Source organism: Camelus ferus, chromosome 22, assembly GCF_009834535.1.
Source record: "Camelus ferus isolate YT-003-E chromosome 22, BCGSAC_Cfer_1.0, whole genome shotgun sequence".
NCBI lineage: Eukaryota > Metazoa > Chordata > Mammalia > Artiodactyla > Camelidae > Camelus > Camelus ferus.
In genome coordinates, this window is record NC_045717.1 from 19,471,459 (window position 1) to 19,488,453 (window position 16,995).

At 58.3% G+C, this 16,995-nt stretch overlaps 3 protein-coding genes and 1 long non-coding RNA gene across 16 annotated transcripts in view; 2 read left to right on the forward strand and 2 right to left on the reverse strand.

Moving 5' to 3' along the window:
- Positions 1 to 25: 25 nt before the first annotated feature.
- Positions 26 to 7,758, forward strand: TRMT1 (tRNA methyltransferase 1). Of its 4 annotated transcripts, none has more exons than XM_032465497.1 (17): positions 26 to 128; positions 435 to 638; positions 726 to 781; positions 1,032 to 1,174; positions 1,342 to 1,529; positions 2,619 to 2,734; positions 2,817 to 2,929; positions 3,827 to 3,975; positions 4,161 to 4,247; positions 4,330 to 4,399; positions 4,487 to 4,621; positions 4,699 to 4,784; positions 5,113 to 5,221; positions 5,308 to 5,384; positions 6,232 to 6,351; positions 6,449 to 6,578; positions 7,297 to 7,758. In XM_032465497.1, the coding sequence occupies exons 2-17, from the start codon at positions 454 to 456 to the stop codon at positions 7,495 to 7,497; spliced, it is 1,965 nt and encodes a 654-aa protein (XP_032321388.1). In that variant the 5' UTR covers positions 26 to 128; positions 435 to 453; the 3' UTR covers positions 7,498 to 7,758. The 4 variants fall into 4 exon arrangements, with proteins under 4 accessions (XP_032321388.1, XP_032321389.1, XP_032321386.1 ...); XM_032465498.1 differs by lacking the exon at positions 7,297 to 7,758 and adding an exon at positions 6,777 to 6,935; XM_032465495.1 differs by having other exon boundaries at positions 28 to 128; positions 354 to 638.
- LOC116659032 lies at positions 1,403 to 10,848 on the reverse strand. The gene is made up of 3 exons (XR_004314304.1): positions 10,837 to 10,848; positions 5,434 to 5,442; positions 1,403 to 1,550 (listed from the first exon to the last, which is right to left on the reverse strand). It is a non-coding gene; the product is annotated as an uncharacterized LOC116659032 (long non-coding RNA).
- LYL1 (LYL1 basic helix-loop-helix family member) lies at positions 7,915 to 13,913 on the forward strand. 3 transcript variants are annotated; one of them, XM_032465502.1, is made up of 5 exons: positions 7,921 to 8,592; positions 8,846 to 9,060; positions 9,992 to 10,344; positions 10,429 to 10,520; positions 11,353 to 13,913. In XM_032465502.1, exons 3-5 carry the CDS (start codon positions 10,013 to 10,015, stop codon positions 11,766 to 11,768), a joined length of 840 nt encoding a protein of 279 aa, XP_032321393.1. In that variant the 5' UTR covers positions 7,921 to 8,592; positions 8,846 to 9,060; positions 9,992 to 10,012; the 3' UTR covers positions 11,769 to 13,913. The 3 variants fall into 3 exon arrangements, with proteins under 3 accessions (XP_014406680.2, XP_032321393.1, XP_032321394.1); XM_032465503.1 differs by having other exon boundaries at positions 8,893 to 9,060; XM_014551194.2 differs by lacking the exon at positions 8,846 to 9,060 and having other exon boundaries at positions 7,915 to 8,592.
- Positions 12,305 to 16,995, reverse strand: part of NFIX (nuclear factor I X) — a 96,430-nt gene continuing 91,739 nt past the window's right edge. For 6 of the 8 annotated variants that reach the window (XM_032465499.1, XM_032465500.1, XM_014551199.2 and 3 more), the window contains one exon: positions 12,305 to 16,502. In XM_032465499.1, the coding sequence (XP_032321390.1) occupies positions 16,488 to 16,502 (15 nt within the window). In that variant the 3' untranslated portion in view covers positions 12,305 to 16,487. The remainder of the gene's footprint in view (positions 16,503 to 16,995) is intronic. The other 2 variants (XM_014551203.2, XM_014551202.2) reach the window with 1 other exon arrangement.

Genomic DNA, 16,995 nt, shown 5'->3' on the forward strand with positions numbered 1-16,995 from the left:
TAGCATCGCTGATTGACTAAGTTTTGTCACGTGATGTGCCCTCCCACTATGCCAACATGGCGGCGCCCAGATCCTAATCCGGGAAACGTGCACCGAGATTAATTCTGTTCTCGGTGCCACGGGAGAAGGTGAGGCAGGCCTAGGCGGCGCGGGGAGAGATCTGGACCCAGGGCGGGCCCATTCGAGGGCTTCCGGCTTCGCAAGGGCAGTCTTCCAAAGACCTAGGGTGATGTCAGTTTGCCGAGGCCAAAGGATCTCGTAAATCCCTACTTTTTACAGATGTGTGGGGCACCCGGCCGGGGAAAGCAGCTCTCTGATCCTTCTCTTATCCCCTCCCCTGCCCTCCGAACCAGGCTTGGCGGGCAGAAGTGCCCGTGAATGTCCCGTGCGAGGATCGTTCTGTGGCTAAGCCTGACTTTGCGCTCTGCTCGCAGTCTCTGTAGAGCCCGGTTTATGGAGGGGCAGTCCCAAGGGCCGCCAAATCCAGCGGCAATGGAGAATGGCACCCAGCCCTGCGGAGAAGAGCGCCCACCTGAGGCTCAGGAGACTACAGTCACTGAGGGGGCCGCCAAGATCGCCTTCCCTAGTGCCAACGAAGTCTTCTATAACCCAGTACAGGAGTTCAACCGGGACCTGACGTGAGAAGGGGTCCGGGGTCAGGTAGGCAGAGGGCAAGTGGGTCTGCGAAGATAAGGGGATGTGAGCTGACTGTCCGTCTCCCGCAGATGTGCTGTGATCACCGAGTTTGCTCGCATTCAGCTGGGGGCCAAAGGAATCCAGAGTGAGTGGAGGTCCAGGCTCCTGGTGGACAGGGGTGTCACACAGAGCTCTCTCCCTGCCCCGCGCCTTCTCCCCATTAAATTCCAGAAAGGCTCCAGCTATATAGCGTGCCCTGGGCTCTGCACCTTAGCCCTTCTCCGGGGACTTTGGGGGAGATTTCTTCCCTGAATCTTCTGTATTCTGAAAAGTAGGGGGAGGTTTCTTAGAGGGAGCTTTGATATCCCCTGACTTGTGCTTCTGGGTGGCTGCAGTCAAGGTGCCAGGCGAAAAGGATGTGCAAAAGGTGGTCGTGGACTTGTCGGAGCAAGAGGAGGACAAGGCTGAACTGAAAGAGAGTCCAAACCTGGCTCCAGGAGACCAACCTCGAACAGCTGCTGTGGGGGAAATCTGTGAGGTGGGGCCTGAACATAGGATGTGGCAGCCCTGAAGTGCAGTGAGTGATAAAGGAAGGAAGGCTCCTGGAAGGGGAGAGCTATAGGAGGTGGGTGGTGAGGGCCCCTTGGGGCCCAGCAGAGGATGGAGCCCTTGACGTGAGTCGGGGCTCCCTGCTTACTTCGACAGGAGGGCCTGCGAGTGCTGGAGGGCCTGGCAGCCTCGGGCCTACGTTCCATTCGCTTTGCGCGAGAGGTGCCTGGACTCCAATTCGTGGTTGCCAATGATGCCTCTGCCCGAGCCGTGGATCTCATACGCCGTAATGTGCAGCTCAATGATGTGGCCCATCTGGTACAGCCCAGCCAGGCAGATGCCCGGTAGGTTCTGGGCAGCAGAGCCTGGCTACTGGAAGGCACTTTCTGGAGCAAAGCTGCCTGGGGTCAAATCCTGGATGTGTCATATTCTTGTGGCCTTAGCGTCTCTGAACCCTAGTTTCCTTGTCTGTAAAACAAGGACGGTAGTTTTATAGGGATTGCTGTACTGATTGAGATAACACGTGTATAGTTCATGCTCAGAGGCTAGAAATAAGTACCATTATGTCTCCATTTTAGATTTAACTTCTTGTACTTTTATTCAGTCAAATGAACCAGTGTGTATTCAGTATCTGCTGTGTGCCAGGCACTGTTTTCAGTGTCAGGACTACATCAGGAAATACGGACAAAATCCCCGACCTTGTGGAGTTCCTAATGCAAGGGTCAGCAAACTACAGCCTGTGAGGCCCACAGCCTGTTTTTTTTATGGCCTGCCATCTAAGAGTGTTTTTTACATAATTTTAAAGGTTTAGAAAAAGAAGGATATGCAGTAGGGACCACATGTGGCCCACAAAGCCTAAAATATTTACTACCTGACCCTGTACAGAAAATAAGTGAATTAAAAATATTTGCTTTCCTGACCCCATTAGAATCTAATAGGAAACATAGATGATAACAAATAATCATGACAAATAAGTAAACTATGTGGTAAACTAGAGGTGACAAGTGCTTGGGGGAAAAATATGGGGTACATGAAATAGGGGAGGTTGGGGGTTGTAGTTTTAAAGAACATGGTCAGGGTAGGATGTTGAGAAAGTAGCATTTTTATTTGCTCAGCTGCAGTGAACAACAAAATTCCAAATCCATGGAAGATTTTGTGATTAAGTGAGATAATACATCTATAAAGTGTTTGCGACAGTGTCAGGTATATACTTGCTACATCAGTATTGGCTATTATTATTGCTATCATGAGATGGTAGATGGGCCCAGGGAGGAAAAGTTAATCCAGTTAGAAAATGATTAAGCCAGGATCTCAACTCGGGCAGCTGGCCTTCAGTTCCAGGCCAAAACCATCCCATCACACGAGTGAATGTGTATAGGGGACCGAGCAGGTCCCTGGTGCCAGAGGCTGAGGACCTGGTCCTTTGCTCCCAGGATGCTGATGTACCAGCACCAGAAGGCGTCGGAGCGGTTTGATGTCATCGACCTGGACCCGTACGGCAGCCCCGCCCCTTTCCTGGATGCAGCCGTGCAGGCTGTGAGCGAAGGAGGTGAGGCCAGCGCAATGCGGGGGTATGTACAGAGCAGGACTTCGGCACTGGAGGGTTCTCACTGCCCAGTCTCTCCCCACAGGGCTGCTGTGTGTGACCTGCACGGACATGGCAGTGCTGGCGGGGAACAGCGGGGAGACATGCTATAGCAAGTACGGGGCCATGGCCCTCAAGAGCCGGGCCTGCCATGAGATGGTGAGGCATCCCCCGGTATCCCCATCTCCTAGACCTGCTCAGCTTCCTCCAGGCAGCCAGGGCCCGGTCAATCTCAGGGTGTTGACAACAAGCACGTTCTTTAACCAGCATAGTTCCCAAGCATGTGGGCTGTCAATCATTGTCATTTGGGGCAGGGCGGGGGTGGGGGTGGGTGGGAGACAGTAGCTTTGCCCAGGGTGGGAGCAGGTGGTTCCATTATTCTTTCTACTGTTCTCTATTTTAACAACTTTGCAAAAATTGTTTTTAAAGGCAGTTTTTCCAGGTCTGGGTTTGGCTCTGGGTTCAAGTCCTAGTTTTGCTGGTGACTTTGGGCAGGTTACTTCACCTTTTCTGGGCCTCTGTTTTTTTCACATCTGTGAAATGGGTGTGATGATACCCTAGACCCCACGGGTTGCTGTGAGGATTCAAGAAAGGAGGGCTCCTATTGTTCCTTAAAGGCTCCATCATCAGGTCAGTTTGGGAAACGGTGCCTCCTATGTCAGAGTCTCATTGCAGCTCCTGGGAAGGAGAAGGCCCCAGCACTTCTGTGGTGCCCAGTATCTCCACATCCTGCCCACAGCACCCAGAGGATCCAGAATGCAGGCCCTTGGGCCACATCACACAGCATGGGGCACGCTGACCGTGCTAATTGGAGTGGGTTTGGTTTACTGGGCCCATGTGTTCCATAATCATTTAGAGACATACTCTTGTGATATTGCAGATGAGGGAACTGAGGCCCTTACTTGCCAAGGGTCACTCAGGGCTGGGCTTGAAACCCAGGGAGCCGGCCCTAACCCTGTGCTTGTGAGCACCTTGTGTGTGTGGCTCCCAGGTAAGTAGGTAAGTGGGGAGGTGGCAGTGGGGGCAGGGCTGATGGCTGGCACCACCCACCTCCAGGCCCTGAGGATCGTCCTGCACAGCCTGGACCTCCGTGCCAACTGCTACCAACGCTTCGTGGTGCCACTGCTCAGCATCAGCGCTGACTTCTATGTGCGTGTTTTTGTTCGAGTCTTCACTGGTCAGGCCAAGGTCAAGGCCTCAGCCAGGTTAGCCTGGGGCAGGGAGGGGTAGTGGAATGAGGGAGGTGACAGGGACTTTCCTGGGGTCTGGGGGCAGGGCGGCCGGGGGTGGGGGGGACATGGTCCTGCCCCAGGGGAAATGGGGGTCCTAAGAGCACCAGGTCATCCTGAGGGAAGAGTTGGGGTGTGATGACCACCCTTGTCCCCCACAGCAAGCAGGCGCTGGTGTTTCAGTGTGTGGGCTGTGGGGCCTTCCACCTCCAGCGCCTCGGCAAAGCATCAGGAGCCTCCGGCGGCCGGTGAGCAAGGGTGAGCTGAGGAGGAAGGGGAAGGGGGCGTCCCAGCCAGGGTTGCCACCCCCAACCACCCCTCTCTGTGCAGGGTCAAGTTCTCTGCAGCCTGTGGCCCCCCAGTGGCCCCCGAGTGTGAGCACTGTGGGCAGCGACACCAGGTGGGGCTTGCTGGGGGGGAGGCCAGGGGGCTGCATGGGGTCCTGGCAGTCACTGTCCCTACTCAACCAGTCCCTGTGTGTCCATAGCTTGGTGGCCCACTGTGGGCAGAGCCCCTCCATGACCTGGACTTCGTGGGCCATGTCCTGGAGGCTGTGAGCGCCAACCCCAGCCGCTTCCACACAGCTGAGCGGATCCGGGGCGTCCTGAGTGTCATCACCGAGGTGAGGACAGGGGCCGTGGCAGGAGGAGGCTCCATCCGAGCCCAGCTGTTCTTCCTCCATCCCGTCTCCCCTCTTAGGAGCTCCCAGACGTTCCTCTCTACTACACGCTGGACCAGCTGAGCAGCACCGTTCACTGCAGCACGCCCAGCCTCCTGCAGCTGCGGTGAGGGCTGGGCGTAGGGTGGAGCTGGTGCCTGACCCTGGGGTGTCCTTGGGCAAGTTGGGCCCCTGTCGGGCCAGAGTCCCCTTTAAAATGGAGATCAAACATAACCCAGGTCTGGGGCTTCTCACGCCCAAGTGCTTAGAACAGGACTTAGAAGCATGAGCTCTGGCCAGGGGGAGAGTTGTACTGTTAAGATTGCTGGCATTATACAGGCCACACAGCCACTGTGAAATGTGCAGCCGTGTCCATGAAACAAGGCTCACACACACACAGGTCAACACCGACTTCAGGATCCAGCCTCCCCCTCACCGTCCGTCCCAATCCCTAGGTCGGCTCTCCTCCACGCTGGCTTCCGGGTCTCAATCTCCCATGCCTGTAAGAATGCCGTGAAGACAGATGCCCCCTCCTCCGCCCTCTGGGACATCATGCGCTGCTGGGTGAGGCCAGGCCTGACCAGATGGAATTGAGAAGGCAGGGAATGGTCGGTCCCAGCATCCCCTGACCTCTGACCTTTGCCTCCCAGGAGAAGGAGTGCCCAGTGAAACGGGAGCGCCTGTCGGAGACCAGTCCGGCGTTCCGCATTCTCAGTGTGGAGCCCAGGTACAGGCACGGGCATGGGAAGCAGATAACACAGAGCTTCCCCCCACACACACGTGTGCTCATTCCTCAAGTGGGATTCAGAATCCATCCACTTCTCTCCCTTCTGCCCTCACCCTTTTCTGGCTCCACTACTGCTCAGGGACATCAATACAAATCCCTTCACCCTCGTCTCCCAGCTCTCATCCTCCCACAGTCTTTTCTCCCCACAGCAGCCAGAGGGCACCTGTGAGCATGTCAGATCCGGTCCCTCTGTTCAAAACACTCAGTGGCTCCCACCTGACTTAAGAGAAACACAGTTCTACCTGCAGGCCCTGCACTATCTCCCCATCACCTCCCTGCCCTCATCTGTGCCCGCTCTCACTTTACATTGGCCTCACTCAAGTTCACCAGGCACAGCCCACCTCAGGGCCTTTGCATGGCTGTTCCTTCTGCCTGGAGTGCCATCCGCCAGTCTCCGCATGGCTCTTCCCTGCACCTTCTTCATGTGTCCCTGCTGCCCTGTCCTGTGATGCATTCTTCCCTGACTCCCCATTCCCTCTACCCTGCTCTTTTTCCCCCCAAACTCTTATCTCATGCCCTAACACAGTGTAATCTACTGGTTTCTGATTTGTCCCTTAGCTTGTCGGTCTTGTGCACCAGAATGTCAGATTTACTGGTGGCAGATTTTAGGCACACTGTGGGCACTCAGTGAATGTTTATTAAATGAATGATAGAATCCTGACATCTGCAGACATGGTTTTTCCAAGGCACATGGAGCTGCACTGCATTGGGCAGGCCTGGGTGGAGGGGAGGCTGGGTTCCTGCCCACATGGCTGCTGCCCCTCAGCCCCCACCCCCATTTCCCCAGGCTGCAGGCCAACTTCACCATCCGGGACGATGCCAACCCCAGCTCCCGCCAGCGAGGACTCAAGCGCTTCCAGGCCAATCCTGAGGCCAACTGGGGTCCCCGACCGCGGGCCCGTCCAGGGTGAGTGGGAGTAGGATGTGGGTGGGGCTTGCCTGGGGGGTGGGGGAGAGTCGGCACAAAAGCAAGTGGAGTCCCAGCTACTCGACTCCCTACACAGAGGCAAGGCAGCTGGCGAAGCTATGGAAGAGAGACGCAGGCTGCTCCAGAATAAGCGAAAAGAGCCGGCGGAGGACCCAGCCCAGCAGGCTGCTCGGCTCAAGACATTTCCCTGCAAGAGGTTCAAGGAGGTGAGGCTCCCCTTACCTTCACTGAAGCACACATGGGTTGCCTTCCCGGCAACAGGGCAGGGCCAACCGGCAGGCAGGGCTGGGCAAACTGGGGCCAAGCAAGTGTGTGGGAGTGAGTTCCCCATCCAGAAGAGGAACCCAACGGAGGCGGCCGAGCTCCAGGCCAAGGTTCATTCACAACCTCCATACTCCCACCAGGGCACCTGTCAACGGGGGGACCAGTGCTGCTACTCCCATAGCCCCCCGACATCCAAGGTCACTACTGAAGCCACCCCCTCTGACTGTCAGAATTCCCCTGGGCCTGGGGCTGCTGCTGGTCCAGGTGTAGACTGAGCCAATAAAGACTCATCACCTTTCGCTGACTGTCATTTGTCTGAATGGGGAGGCTGCCTGTGGTCTGTCCATCTGCCTGAGGGTCTCTTGCCCATCTCTTCAGCTGCTTGTTTAGGGTCTGTTCCTCTGTGCATCTGTTTTAACTCCCTTGGGGAGCTCTGGGAATATGGGGTTGGTCTGTCCCTGCCTGAATGAGGTGTTCTGTCTGTATTGCGTGGGGGTTGGGGGGGTGGGCAAGATGGTCTACCTCTCTGCTGCTCCAGGCACTTAACCGCCTCGTTGATGGCGCCTGCGGTTTCTGAGGCGGCCACTGGGCGGCAGCCGTGCGCTCACGCCCGCGGAGGCCTTTACCCCCTTTCCCTTCCTCCCACCCCCAACCCTCCAGGCGGCGTCGACGCAGGCACGCGTGCAGGCGGCTGCTGCGCCCCCATGTGGACTAGCGCCGCCGCCTCCTCTCCGCCTGGTTTCTCTGGCCCAGCTCCCCCCAGGGCCCCGGTGGCGGAAGCTGGACCGGAACCAGGCGCCTTGTGCATCCGCTCCAGACCAGGTGCTTCCTGCCCTGCGGCCCCTTGGGCTTGCGCACTGAGGCACCCGGCAGGCTGCTGCAGAACCGCTCCCTGCTCCCCCACCCCAGTGCAGGGAGTTGGCAACGTTAAAGGAGAGGCCTGGGGCCGAATCCCCATCCTGCCACGTGGTAGCTATGGAACCCTGCAAAGCCATCCTTCACCTTGCTTCATCCCCATTTGTAAAATGAACCTAATTCCAGAACCCCCACTTTGTCGGGATACCAGAGTTAACTCATGTGCTTAGAACTGTACTTAGGACAATAGGATGGTTGCTTGTGGGATACTGGGCTTCACTTGATTCATGAGAGGGTTGTGATAGCTTGGTGCTAGGTGGCAGCTGAGGACCGGCCTGGGGACTTCAGCAATCACCCTGGTACTCACTGGGCAAAGCATGACTGGCTCAGGTGGGAGGGTGCTGGAATAAGGAACAGTTTTGTCACTGCTTACCTAGTTGTACCCGGCACCCCTCCCTTTGTGGGGTCCCACGGCATCTTGAGCTTTACCACCATTCCAGGATGTTTACCCAACACCTTTATCACTGTCCCCCCTGAAGTGGCCCGCACAGAGGGCCAGGGACCTCTGGGTTGAGGCTATGTGATTCTGTGACATAGAAGCCCAGAACTGTGGGGACGGGACCCAATGGGGGCACCTACTGGAAGGTTTTGCCAGCTCTAACACCCTAGGAAATCTCCCAGCTGTGGCACTTCCTTTCACCCTCCTGGACCTGGAAAGGTGGTGTGGATAGTACACTGGGGGCCCAAGACACCTGCCCAGGCTGGACACCCGAGGCCAGACTGTTAGAACTGCTGTTCAGCCGGTGCCCCACTCCAGGGTGGGGTTGGCAAAAAGGCGGGGAGGTGCTCTGTAGAAAGAGGAACCAGGCAGGGTGAAGAGAGTAGAAGGGGGCCCCGGGTCACGAGGCCCCAGCAGGGCCGGAAAGGGCTTTCGTCCATCGGCACGGACACCCGGGCAAGGGATATTCAAAGCTGGAAGACAGATCCAAGTGACAGGCCACTGCATCCCTGCCTCGGTTTCCCCTCTGCATGCAGCTGGGCACCTGACTCCCAGGGGTGTGCCCTGGGGCCAGGATCCTCCAGTGCCTGGGGAGACGGAAGGTGAGGCCCTGAGGGGTGACAGTCCTGCCTGTGCTGGCTGGGGGTGGGGCCGTGAGGCCCACGGTCGGAGATCCCCGCCCGCCGGTTTCCTCCGGGGTCAGCCCGGCTCCTTATCAGGCGCGGCCAGGCGGCCAGGCCCTTATCTGCGCTGGCCCAGCATCCTCCGGCCGCTGCGCCAGGGGTGAGAGGGAGGAAACTGGGCCGCCAGGGGCGGGGAGAGGGCGGGCAGCCCGGAGCTGCTAACTTTCCCTAGAGGGACCTAACGCTGTTGCCGCCGCCGCGGTGGCCCTTGGGAGCCAGGGAAGAGGGGCGGCCCGATGCCGCGGCCCGGACAGGGAGGCCGGCTGCCAGCCACACGGAGCACAGAGGCTGGAGCGGGGCAGTGGAGCCTTGTCTGATTCCGGAACCCCATCCTGGCCCTGAAGGACAGAGCCAGGGCCGTCAGCAAGCAGCCGGACTAGTGCTGGGGTAAGAGTGGAGTGAGCCTGAAAGTGGGGGATCCTGGACCCACCTTCATTCATTCATGCGTTCCTTCCTTCATTCATCTGGGGGTCCCCCTAAGAGAGAGGCCAGGACCAGCTTCTCCAGTTTAGGGAAGACAGGGCAGAAGGGCCAGGAATCCCAGACATTGCTGGAACATTCCAGGCCACAAGGCCTGGAGTGAACAGGGGTGTCTAAGCAGGGTGCAAAAGGGTGGATGCTGATGGCGGGGTAGGGACGATGAGGGGACACCAGAGCCAGAGAGAGGATTGGGGCACGACTGTATGTGCTAGGCGGTAGGGGCAGCATTTGGAGTCATAGTGTCAGCAGTGGGGTAACAGGGTTAGCAAGAGGGACATTTTCAGTGGGGATGGAATGATTATGGAGGACTTTCAGGGTCTGACATGGAGAATGGGAAGAGCCTCAGGGTCACAGCTGAGGGCCACATGGTCAGACTAGGGGTGGTGGTCACTGAAGAGTCAGTCAATCATGGAGGGATTCCAAGGTCACGTGGTGTCAATGAAAGGTCTTGGGATCAGATGTGAGGGTTATAGGGGCATTCTGTGGTCACAAGGTCCAGTCATGGCTTCCCTGCCCCTCCCTCCAGGCACCAGGTGAGAGAGGATTCTGTAAGAAGGGACATTTGCTCAAGGGCTCTGCGACTAAGGCCCTCCTGGGTCACAAACTGCTCAGAAGCAGCACTGCTGAGCTCACTGATGCCCACCGCCTCAGTGGGCACCTCCTGCCCCTGTGTTGGACCCCCTTCCATGTCCTGGTAGTTTATGGGCCCACCCCCACCTACCTTTGCCCACCGAACTGCCATGCCCCCCTCTCCCTCCCATCTGAGGGCTCTGTTGGGCCAAGGGTTGGGGGGTGGCATCTGATTCCTCCCTTTCCACTGGCTTCCTTCCTCTCACAGGTAAGCACTCCCTCGGGGTCCATGTGCCCGCCCCAGGCCCAGGCAGAGGTGGGCCCCACCATGACGGAAAAGGCCAAGATGATGTGTGCCCCCAGCCAAGTGCCTGCCCCGCCCCCAAAGCCTGCCTCACCTGGATCCCCAAAGGTGGAGGAGATGGGCCACGGAGATTCCTCACCACCCAGGCTGCCCCCTGGTGTGCCAGTCATCAGCCTGGGCCACACCAGGCCCCCAGGGGCAGCTGTGGCCACCACGGAACTAAGCACCCTGCGGCCCCCGCTGCTGCAACTCTCCGCCCTGGGAACTGCCCCACCCCCCTTGGCCCTGCATTACCACCCTCACCCCTTCCTCAACAGGTCAGTGGGGGACTGGGGTCTGGGGGGGAGTCCGGGGCCAGGGTCCTTACTCACAAGGCATTAGTGACCCACGACCCCTTACAGCCTCTACATTGGGCCGGCAGGACCTTTCAGCATCTTCCCTAGCAGCCGGCTGAAGCGGAGACCAAGCCACTGTGAGCTGGAGCTGACTGAGGGTGAGTATGGGTTTGCGTGTGCACAGCCATGTGCTGGGGCCCACATCTGTCCCACAGCCTTCCACAGGGAGAGATGCTGCCAGTGCACACAGACATATACAGGACAACCCGCACTGGGGCTCAGTACTCAGGGTACACCCATGTACAAAACCACAGACCCATGGCCAGTTCCACACAACCACAGCCACCCAACAAGCCACAAAGAATCATGGCAAGACACAGTATGGCATGGGGGCTATAAAATGACAGCTCCACTCAAATAGCGCAGCCACACGAGGTAGCCACAGGACCACAACCACACAGGAGATGGATACACAACTCCAGTCACTGAGGTTCATGGCCACGCAGGGATTAGCCACAGAACCACAACCACATGGCAGTGATCACACACGATAGCCATTTAGATATACCAGGAGTTCATACCGCCACCTGAGACATGAACAGAAACTACAGTCACAATGAGAGAAACACACAGGGAGCACACAGAATTATGACCGAAGGGACAGCTACCCAGACTGGCAGCCACAGGAAACATTTCTCTAGGGAATCTCAGCCATTGACGTAAATGTATGGATAGAAGTGCAGAAGGCTCCAAGTCATCTGCAGCTTGGGCCTGTCATGGGCCTTGTCTAGGCAGCTTGGGGGTGGGGTGCTGGGCTGCTAAGTGGCAGGAGAGCTGCACATGGATCCTACACGTGGATTTCTTGGGTGGTGAGAGCCCCAGACCACTGCTGGGTGGTGACAGTCTCCACGAGGGCGCTGGTAGCCTGAAGTAAGGGCAGGCGGGGCACTCCCTGGGCCTTAGTGCCAACTTGGCCACTCCTGTCCGCAGGGCACCAGCCCCAGAAAGTGGCCCGGCGCGTGTTCACCAACAGCCGTGAGCGCTGGCGGCAGCAGAATGTGAACGGCGCCTTCGCTGAGCTCAGGAAGCTGCTACCAACGCATCCGCCCGACCGGAAGCTGAGCAAGAACGAGGTGCTCCGCCTTGCCATGAAATACATTGGCTTCCTGGTGCGGCTGCTGCGAGACCAGGCGGCCGCTCTGGCCGCAGGCTCCGCCCCTCCAGGGCCACGCAAAAGGCCCGCGCACCGAGGCTTGGACGACGGCGCCCACCGCGGGCCTTGTCGCAGGGCCGAGGCGGTGGCGCGCCCGCAGCCCGCGCCCCCGGCCGGCCCCGATAGCAGCCCCGGTGGGGCAGCCCGGCCCATCAAAACGGAACAAGCGGCCGTGAGCCCAGAGGTGCGGTGACCACCACGGTGTTGCGTCTGAGCTGAGGGTCACTCAGCCCAGCGCCGTCCAGGAAGGGGTGAAAGACGCGCAGCGCCTGCTCTGGAGCGAACTCCACCGAAGAGGGACCACTGAGGACGTCCCCTACAGGGGAAAAGGCCCGGCGGCCTGGAAGGGCGACCGTCGCCCCCAGGGGTCCTGCAGACCCTTTTATCACCCACTGCCCGCTGGAAGTGGCCTCGTCCGCGTCCCCCTCCCGGGGGCGAGGTCCGGGAACCAACATGTCAGAGCGGTCATCGGACCCAAGTGGTGCCTCATTTTTCCGTGCTAGGGTCACCGAGGGAGGTGGATAGGGGCGGGAGAGCTTTCTCCTTTCTTACTGGCGCCCCCTTCCGGAGACTCAGAGATACGCGCTTCTCGACGGTGTCAGCTGCCCGCCTGGCGCGGGGAGAGAGGCGCAGAATCCACGAGGGGGCCCCATCCCACCGATTCCAACCCTGTCCCGCACGATCGCGTTAGCGAAGGCTCAGGCGCTCTTGGTTTTGTTTTTCTTTATTTCTTTATTTCACATACACATTAGCCATTCAATGGAGAAGCCGGAGAGAGTCAGGCAAAGATGGTATAACAGAAGCGCAGTGACGGGGGCGGGGCGGGGTGGGGTGGGGCGGAGAGGGAACGTACGGGCTGGCTGCCTACTTGCATTCCGCTAGGACACTGAAAACCCAGAAAACAAAACAGACAGTAAACTACCCTTGTTTCTTATGTATCTCAGTGCAGAGACGGGGGTGGAGGGCAGAGAGAGGGGGAGACCAGGCTGAAGGAAGAGGAGCGGAGGGACAGGGGACGCTAAGGGGGAAGCACACCAAATCCATTAGTACTATATATAGAGATACTCGTATATACTGCGTTTCTTAGCCTAAGAAGAAACTTGTTTGACGGGACGGGCGGCCTTTGCGGTCCGCGATGCTGGTGCTGGTCGGGCGCACGGATCTCCCGGGGCCGAAGCGGGGCTGGCCCAGGCTGGCTTGCGGGGGTAGGGGGGCGCCCCAAGGGTGGGTGGGTGGGGAGCAGAGGCGGGGCTGGGGTGCCCCTCGGGCTCTCGATTGGGGGACGAAAGTTCTCGTGACTTTATTGCTCCTTTATTTTCTCTCGTGTGTGTGTGTGTTGGGGGGGGGGTCCGTTCAGCACGGTCGGGGTGGGTAAGTGGTGGGTCGTCTGAGCCACCCGGCCCCTCTGGGACCCAGAGCGCGGCGTCCGCTCCGCCAGCACGGGGGTGAGAACAAGGCACTAGGTCGGCCGGCCAGCGCGGGGGCGGGTGTGTAAGGCAGTCGACGGGGTTGGTTGCAGGGTGGGATGGGGCTGTGTGCGGGGCCGTGTGTGTGCGTGCGTGTGGGCGCGGGCCTGGGCGAATCGACCTGTCAACTTGGCTGGTCCTGTCCTGGAGCGTCGAGCCTTCCCCGTGCTCCCGGGAGGGTGACGGGGGTGGGGTGGGGGTGGGAGGAGTGATGTTGAGTCGTGGGCGCCAGGGAAGGGGGTGGGGGAGGAAACTACCAACTTGCTGAGCGCGCTTCTGATAATGCTGGTGAGGGTCAAGTTGGCGTCTGGCTCAAAGAAGGACGCTCGGGGCGGAGAGGGAGGGAGGGGACGTTTGTTCGTTGGCATTGACCTCTGCGGGGGAGGGGCTGGGGACCCGCCGCCGCGCCCCGGTATCCGGACGGGGATGGGGCGAGGTGGGGGCGCTGGGCCCCAGGGAAGGGCGCCCGGGGAGACCCGCGGCCAGAGCAGCCCGCCGCCGGGCGCACGCCGCTGTCCCGTTCCGTTAAACTCAACAAAGAAGGGATATGCGTGTTCCTAACAAGTGCAGGATATTTAATTGATTCATAAACTTATGTATAATAGTTTGTGGGTTTTTTAAAACGTACTTTATAATGTAAGAAGCACCAGGGTTTTTATGTTGAATTATCTTTAAAATAATTTTCTCTCGTCCTTTTCCTTTTTGAACTTGTGTTGATTTTTTTAATGTCGAGGTGTTTTTTTTAAAATCCTAAAATGTGAACGTTTCCTTCAGCCCTCCCACCGAAACCGAGAACAAACGACGAAACAAATAAAAACCCCAGATCATCCTCGTCAACGCAGGAAAACGACTTAAAAAAAAAAAAAAAAAAAGCTTAAAACGAACAAAAAAAAAAAAAAAAGGAAAAAACACTCAGCTTTCGTTATCCCCGCGCAGGGCAGGGCAGGCCCGGTTCTTTTAGCGTCCCCAGAGCCGCGAGGACATTACAACAAAAATAGAAATTTTTTTCTTAATCTCTTAACATACAAAGATAGGAAAACTCTCTGATGCATTGCACTTGGTTCAATGAAAAAAAAAAGTTCATTTCCCCCATATATATTTTTTGTGGGTTTTTTTCTCATCTAATACGTCCCCACATCTCCTGTCGCCCTCATCGCCCCTCGCCTGCCCCTCACGACGACACTTGGGAAAGGAGCGGCCCCCCACCCCCATGCCCTGCCGGGCGCGCTCCCGCCCCGGCCCAGCTGGCCTGCAGCTTCCGACCTCGCCTGGGCGGGTGCCCCGCAGACCCCTGCCCCCACCACCCCCGGCCCACCGCGCCCGCGGCCCCGATTGTCTTCGAGGGAAAGGGTGCGAGCGGCCGGGCAGGGGGGCGGGGGGGGTCTCTTCTGCTCCCCTCTCAGCTCTGACCCTGTTTAGCCAACCAAACTGAAAAATCATTGCACTTTGACCGCGCGTCACGCCCGGCCCACCCGGCCCCCCACCCCCCTGCCCTACTCCCCACGACCCCCCCAGGCTCCCGTGGGATCCCCGGCCCCTGCTTCTCAGACCCGGTCCTCCCGGAGGGCTGTACACGGATAGGGGAGGGTCTCGCTCAACTTCCAACAAAAGCCACCCCTGGAGCCAGCCACCTTGTGGCTTCCAGCTGGGGAGGAGGCACCACTCGCTGGCCCCTTTTGCCCCAGGTAAGGGCCCTCTTCTCCCCAGCCACCTCCCTCCTCTCCTTCCCTCCCTGTGCTTGGGGCCACAGCCTCACAAACTAGATTCACAATAAATAAAGCCCATACCCCACCCCTATGTGGTGCAATGTTGGGTTGATTGACTTTCAGAGGATCCCGACCTGTGCTTTGTTTTCATACAGTTAAGGAGAGAGAAAGAGAGAGAGAGGCACAAGGACTCCAGAAGGGGGCCAAGGAGGGAGATGCAGGGAGCAGGGAGTAAGGCACAGAAAGACAAGCCAGAGGGGCAAGTCACACCCTGGACAGGGGCTGGGTGTGCTCTTGCTCCCCTCCCTCCCAGGGGGGCTTCTGAAGACCCTCTGGACAGGCCCCAACCATCCCTTGGGGGAGGAAGGGGCTGCAGGGGCAGAGGAGAGAGCTACTTCCTGTGGTGTGTTATCAAATTGTTCCCAAGTTGCTCAAATGGAGGAGTTCCCAATTGCAACAGCAAAAGACCTAAACAATGAATGCCCCACCCCTAAATAAAGAGTAAAGACATTACAGCTGAAATCCAGAGAGAAGTGGCCATGGGGTGGTTTGGTGGGGAAAGTGGTGGGGGCGCAGAGAAAGCTCCAAAACACTTTTGAAAAAGGACGACACCCAATACCCTCCAAAGGAACTGAAAGTCGGCGAGTAGGACGCCTACCTAGCGCAGGTGGCAGTTTAGCGGATGGCAGCGGCGACTGCCTCGTCCTTCTCGCTCGGCTCCGGGGTCCCCTTTCTGCTCCACTCTCCGGCCCGGCCACAGCAGGGCTGTCTGCATGAGGGGCAGGGGCAGGGACCGATGGGGCGGAGCGAGGGCACCTGCATGCGGGGCTGGGGTGTGGGGTCGACCTGGGGCCCGCCTCCCCTCACTTGTGGCATGGCAGGGGGGAGACCTTCCTGGCCTGCCTCAGGAGAGAGGGAAGATGGGTCCTGTCCCAGGCTGGGATGGGCCATCGAGAGCATCCAGATTTTTTCCTATGGACTGTACAGAGGGATCTGGGGCCCCCAGGAGCTGCCCCTGCAGTTCAGGGTTGGGTGGTAGAAAACTCTCCATTCCAGGAGCACAAAACTAGCTCCAGGAGAACCCCCTGTCCACGGGGAGGTGGGGGTTCTAGCTCAAGGGTGGGGCCGGGGGGCATCAAGGCCACCCTGCCTCACCCAGAACAGAGCAGCTGGGGGAAGAAGCCAGTGGCAAAGGCAGTGAGGGAGGGAGGGGTGGAGTCTGGAGAGGAGAGCCCTCTGGATCTGCACCCCCATCATCTTTATAAGCTGGTCCTCAGAGCTTCCTAGTGAAGCTCTGGCCCTACTCGAGGGTGGGGTTCCCCTAGGAAGGGTGAGGGTGGGGGCAGGCCCCTTCAGAATTGTGCTGGTTGCTTTGTTTGGGGATTTTGTTCCTTCCCCAGAAGGCCGGGACGGGATGTGGGGGGAGGAAGGCAGTTCTGCATCCTTTCTTTCTGTCCTCTACTTGACAGAGTCCGTTTTGCATGTTTCTTTCTGCTTGGCTGCTGGTGCACAGCTCCACCGAGACCTCTTCTGAGGGCTCTCCGAGAACTGGGCTGCTTCTGGGGGCCTGCAGGGGTCCCCGGGCTGGAGGAGAGAAGGGCTGAGTGGCTGACGACGTCTAATTTTTGCTTTTCGGTGGGGCTGGGCTGGGCTGGGGGATTTTTCCATGTCTCAAAATTTCTTCTCCCCCCGTTTGAGGAACCTCTTCTTTTCATTTTGTCATTTCTTTTGTCGATCTTATCAGAGGAACCAGGACTGAAATAAAACAAAAAAGAGGCACTACTGAGAACAGCAGGGGCAGGTCCCTTCTCACTCCCACATGGCCCTGTGACTCCTGGCGGGTTTCCGAGGTCCCTGGAGGGCCCAGCTCCAGCCGAGCTAAGGACACCAACACCTCATGCAGAGGTACATACATCCTTATTCTGTCCGTCCCTCCTATGGGAATTCTGTCCCCCCAGGATACCCTGCCTCCCAGTGCTACAGTCCAGCTGGCCTTCCCGTGGGCACTATGCCCAGCGAAGTGGGACCCCCGTGGCTGGCACTGGCATAGGCACAGACCTAGGATCTGGCCATGTTCCCAATTGTTTAGGTTTTTGTGTGGGTCCTGGAGGGTGGAGGAGGATGCCAGGCTAGAGCTTTTGTCCTCAGAGGGGTTTGGGGAGTGGGGTGGGGGTAGCCCAGCTTCTTGCTGAGTTTTCTTTCTGTCTCTTTGGATTAAAAGCAGAAATTCCCATTTGCATACCTCAGC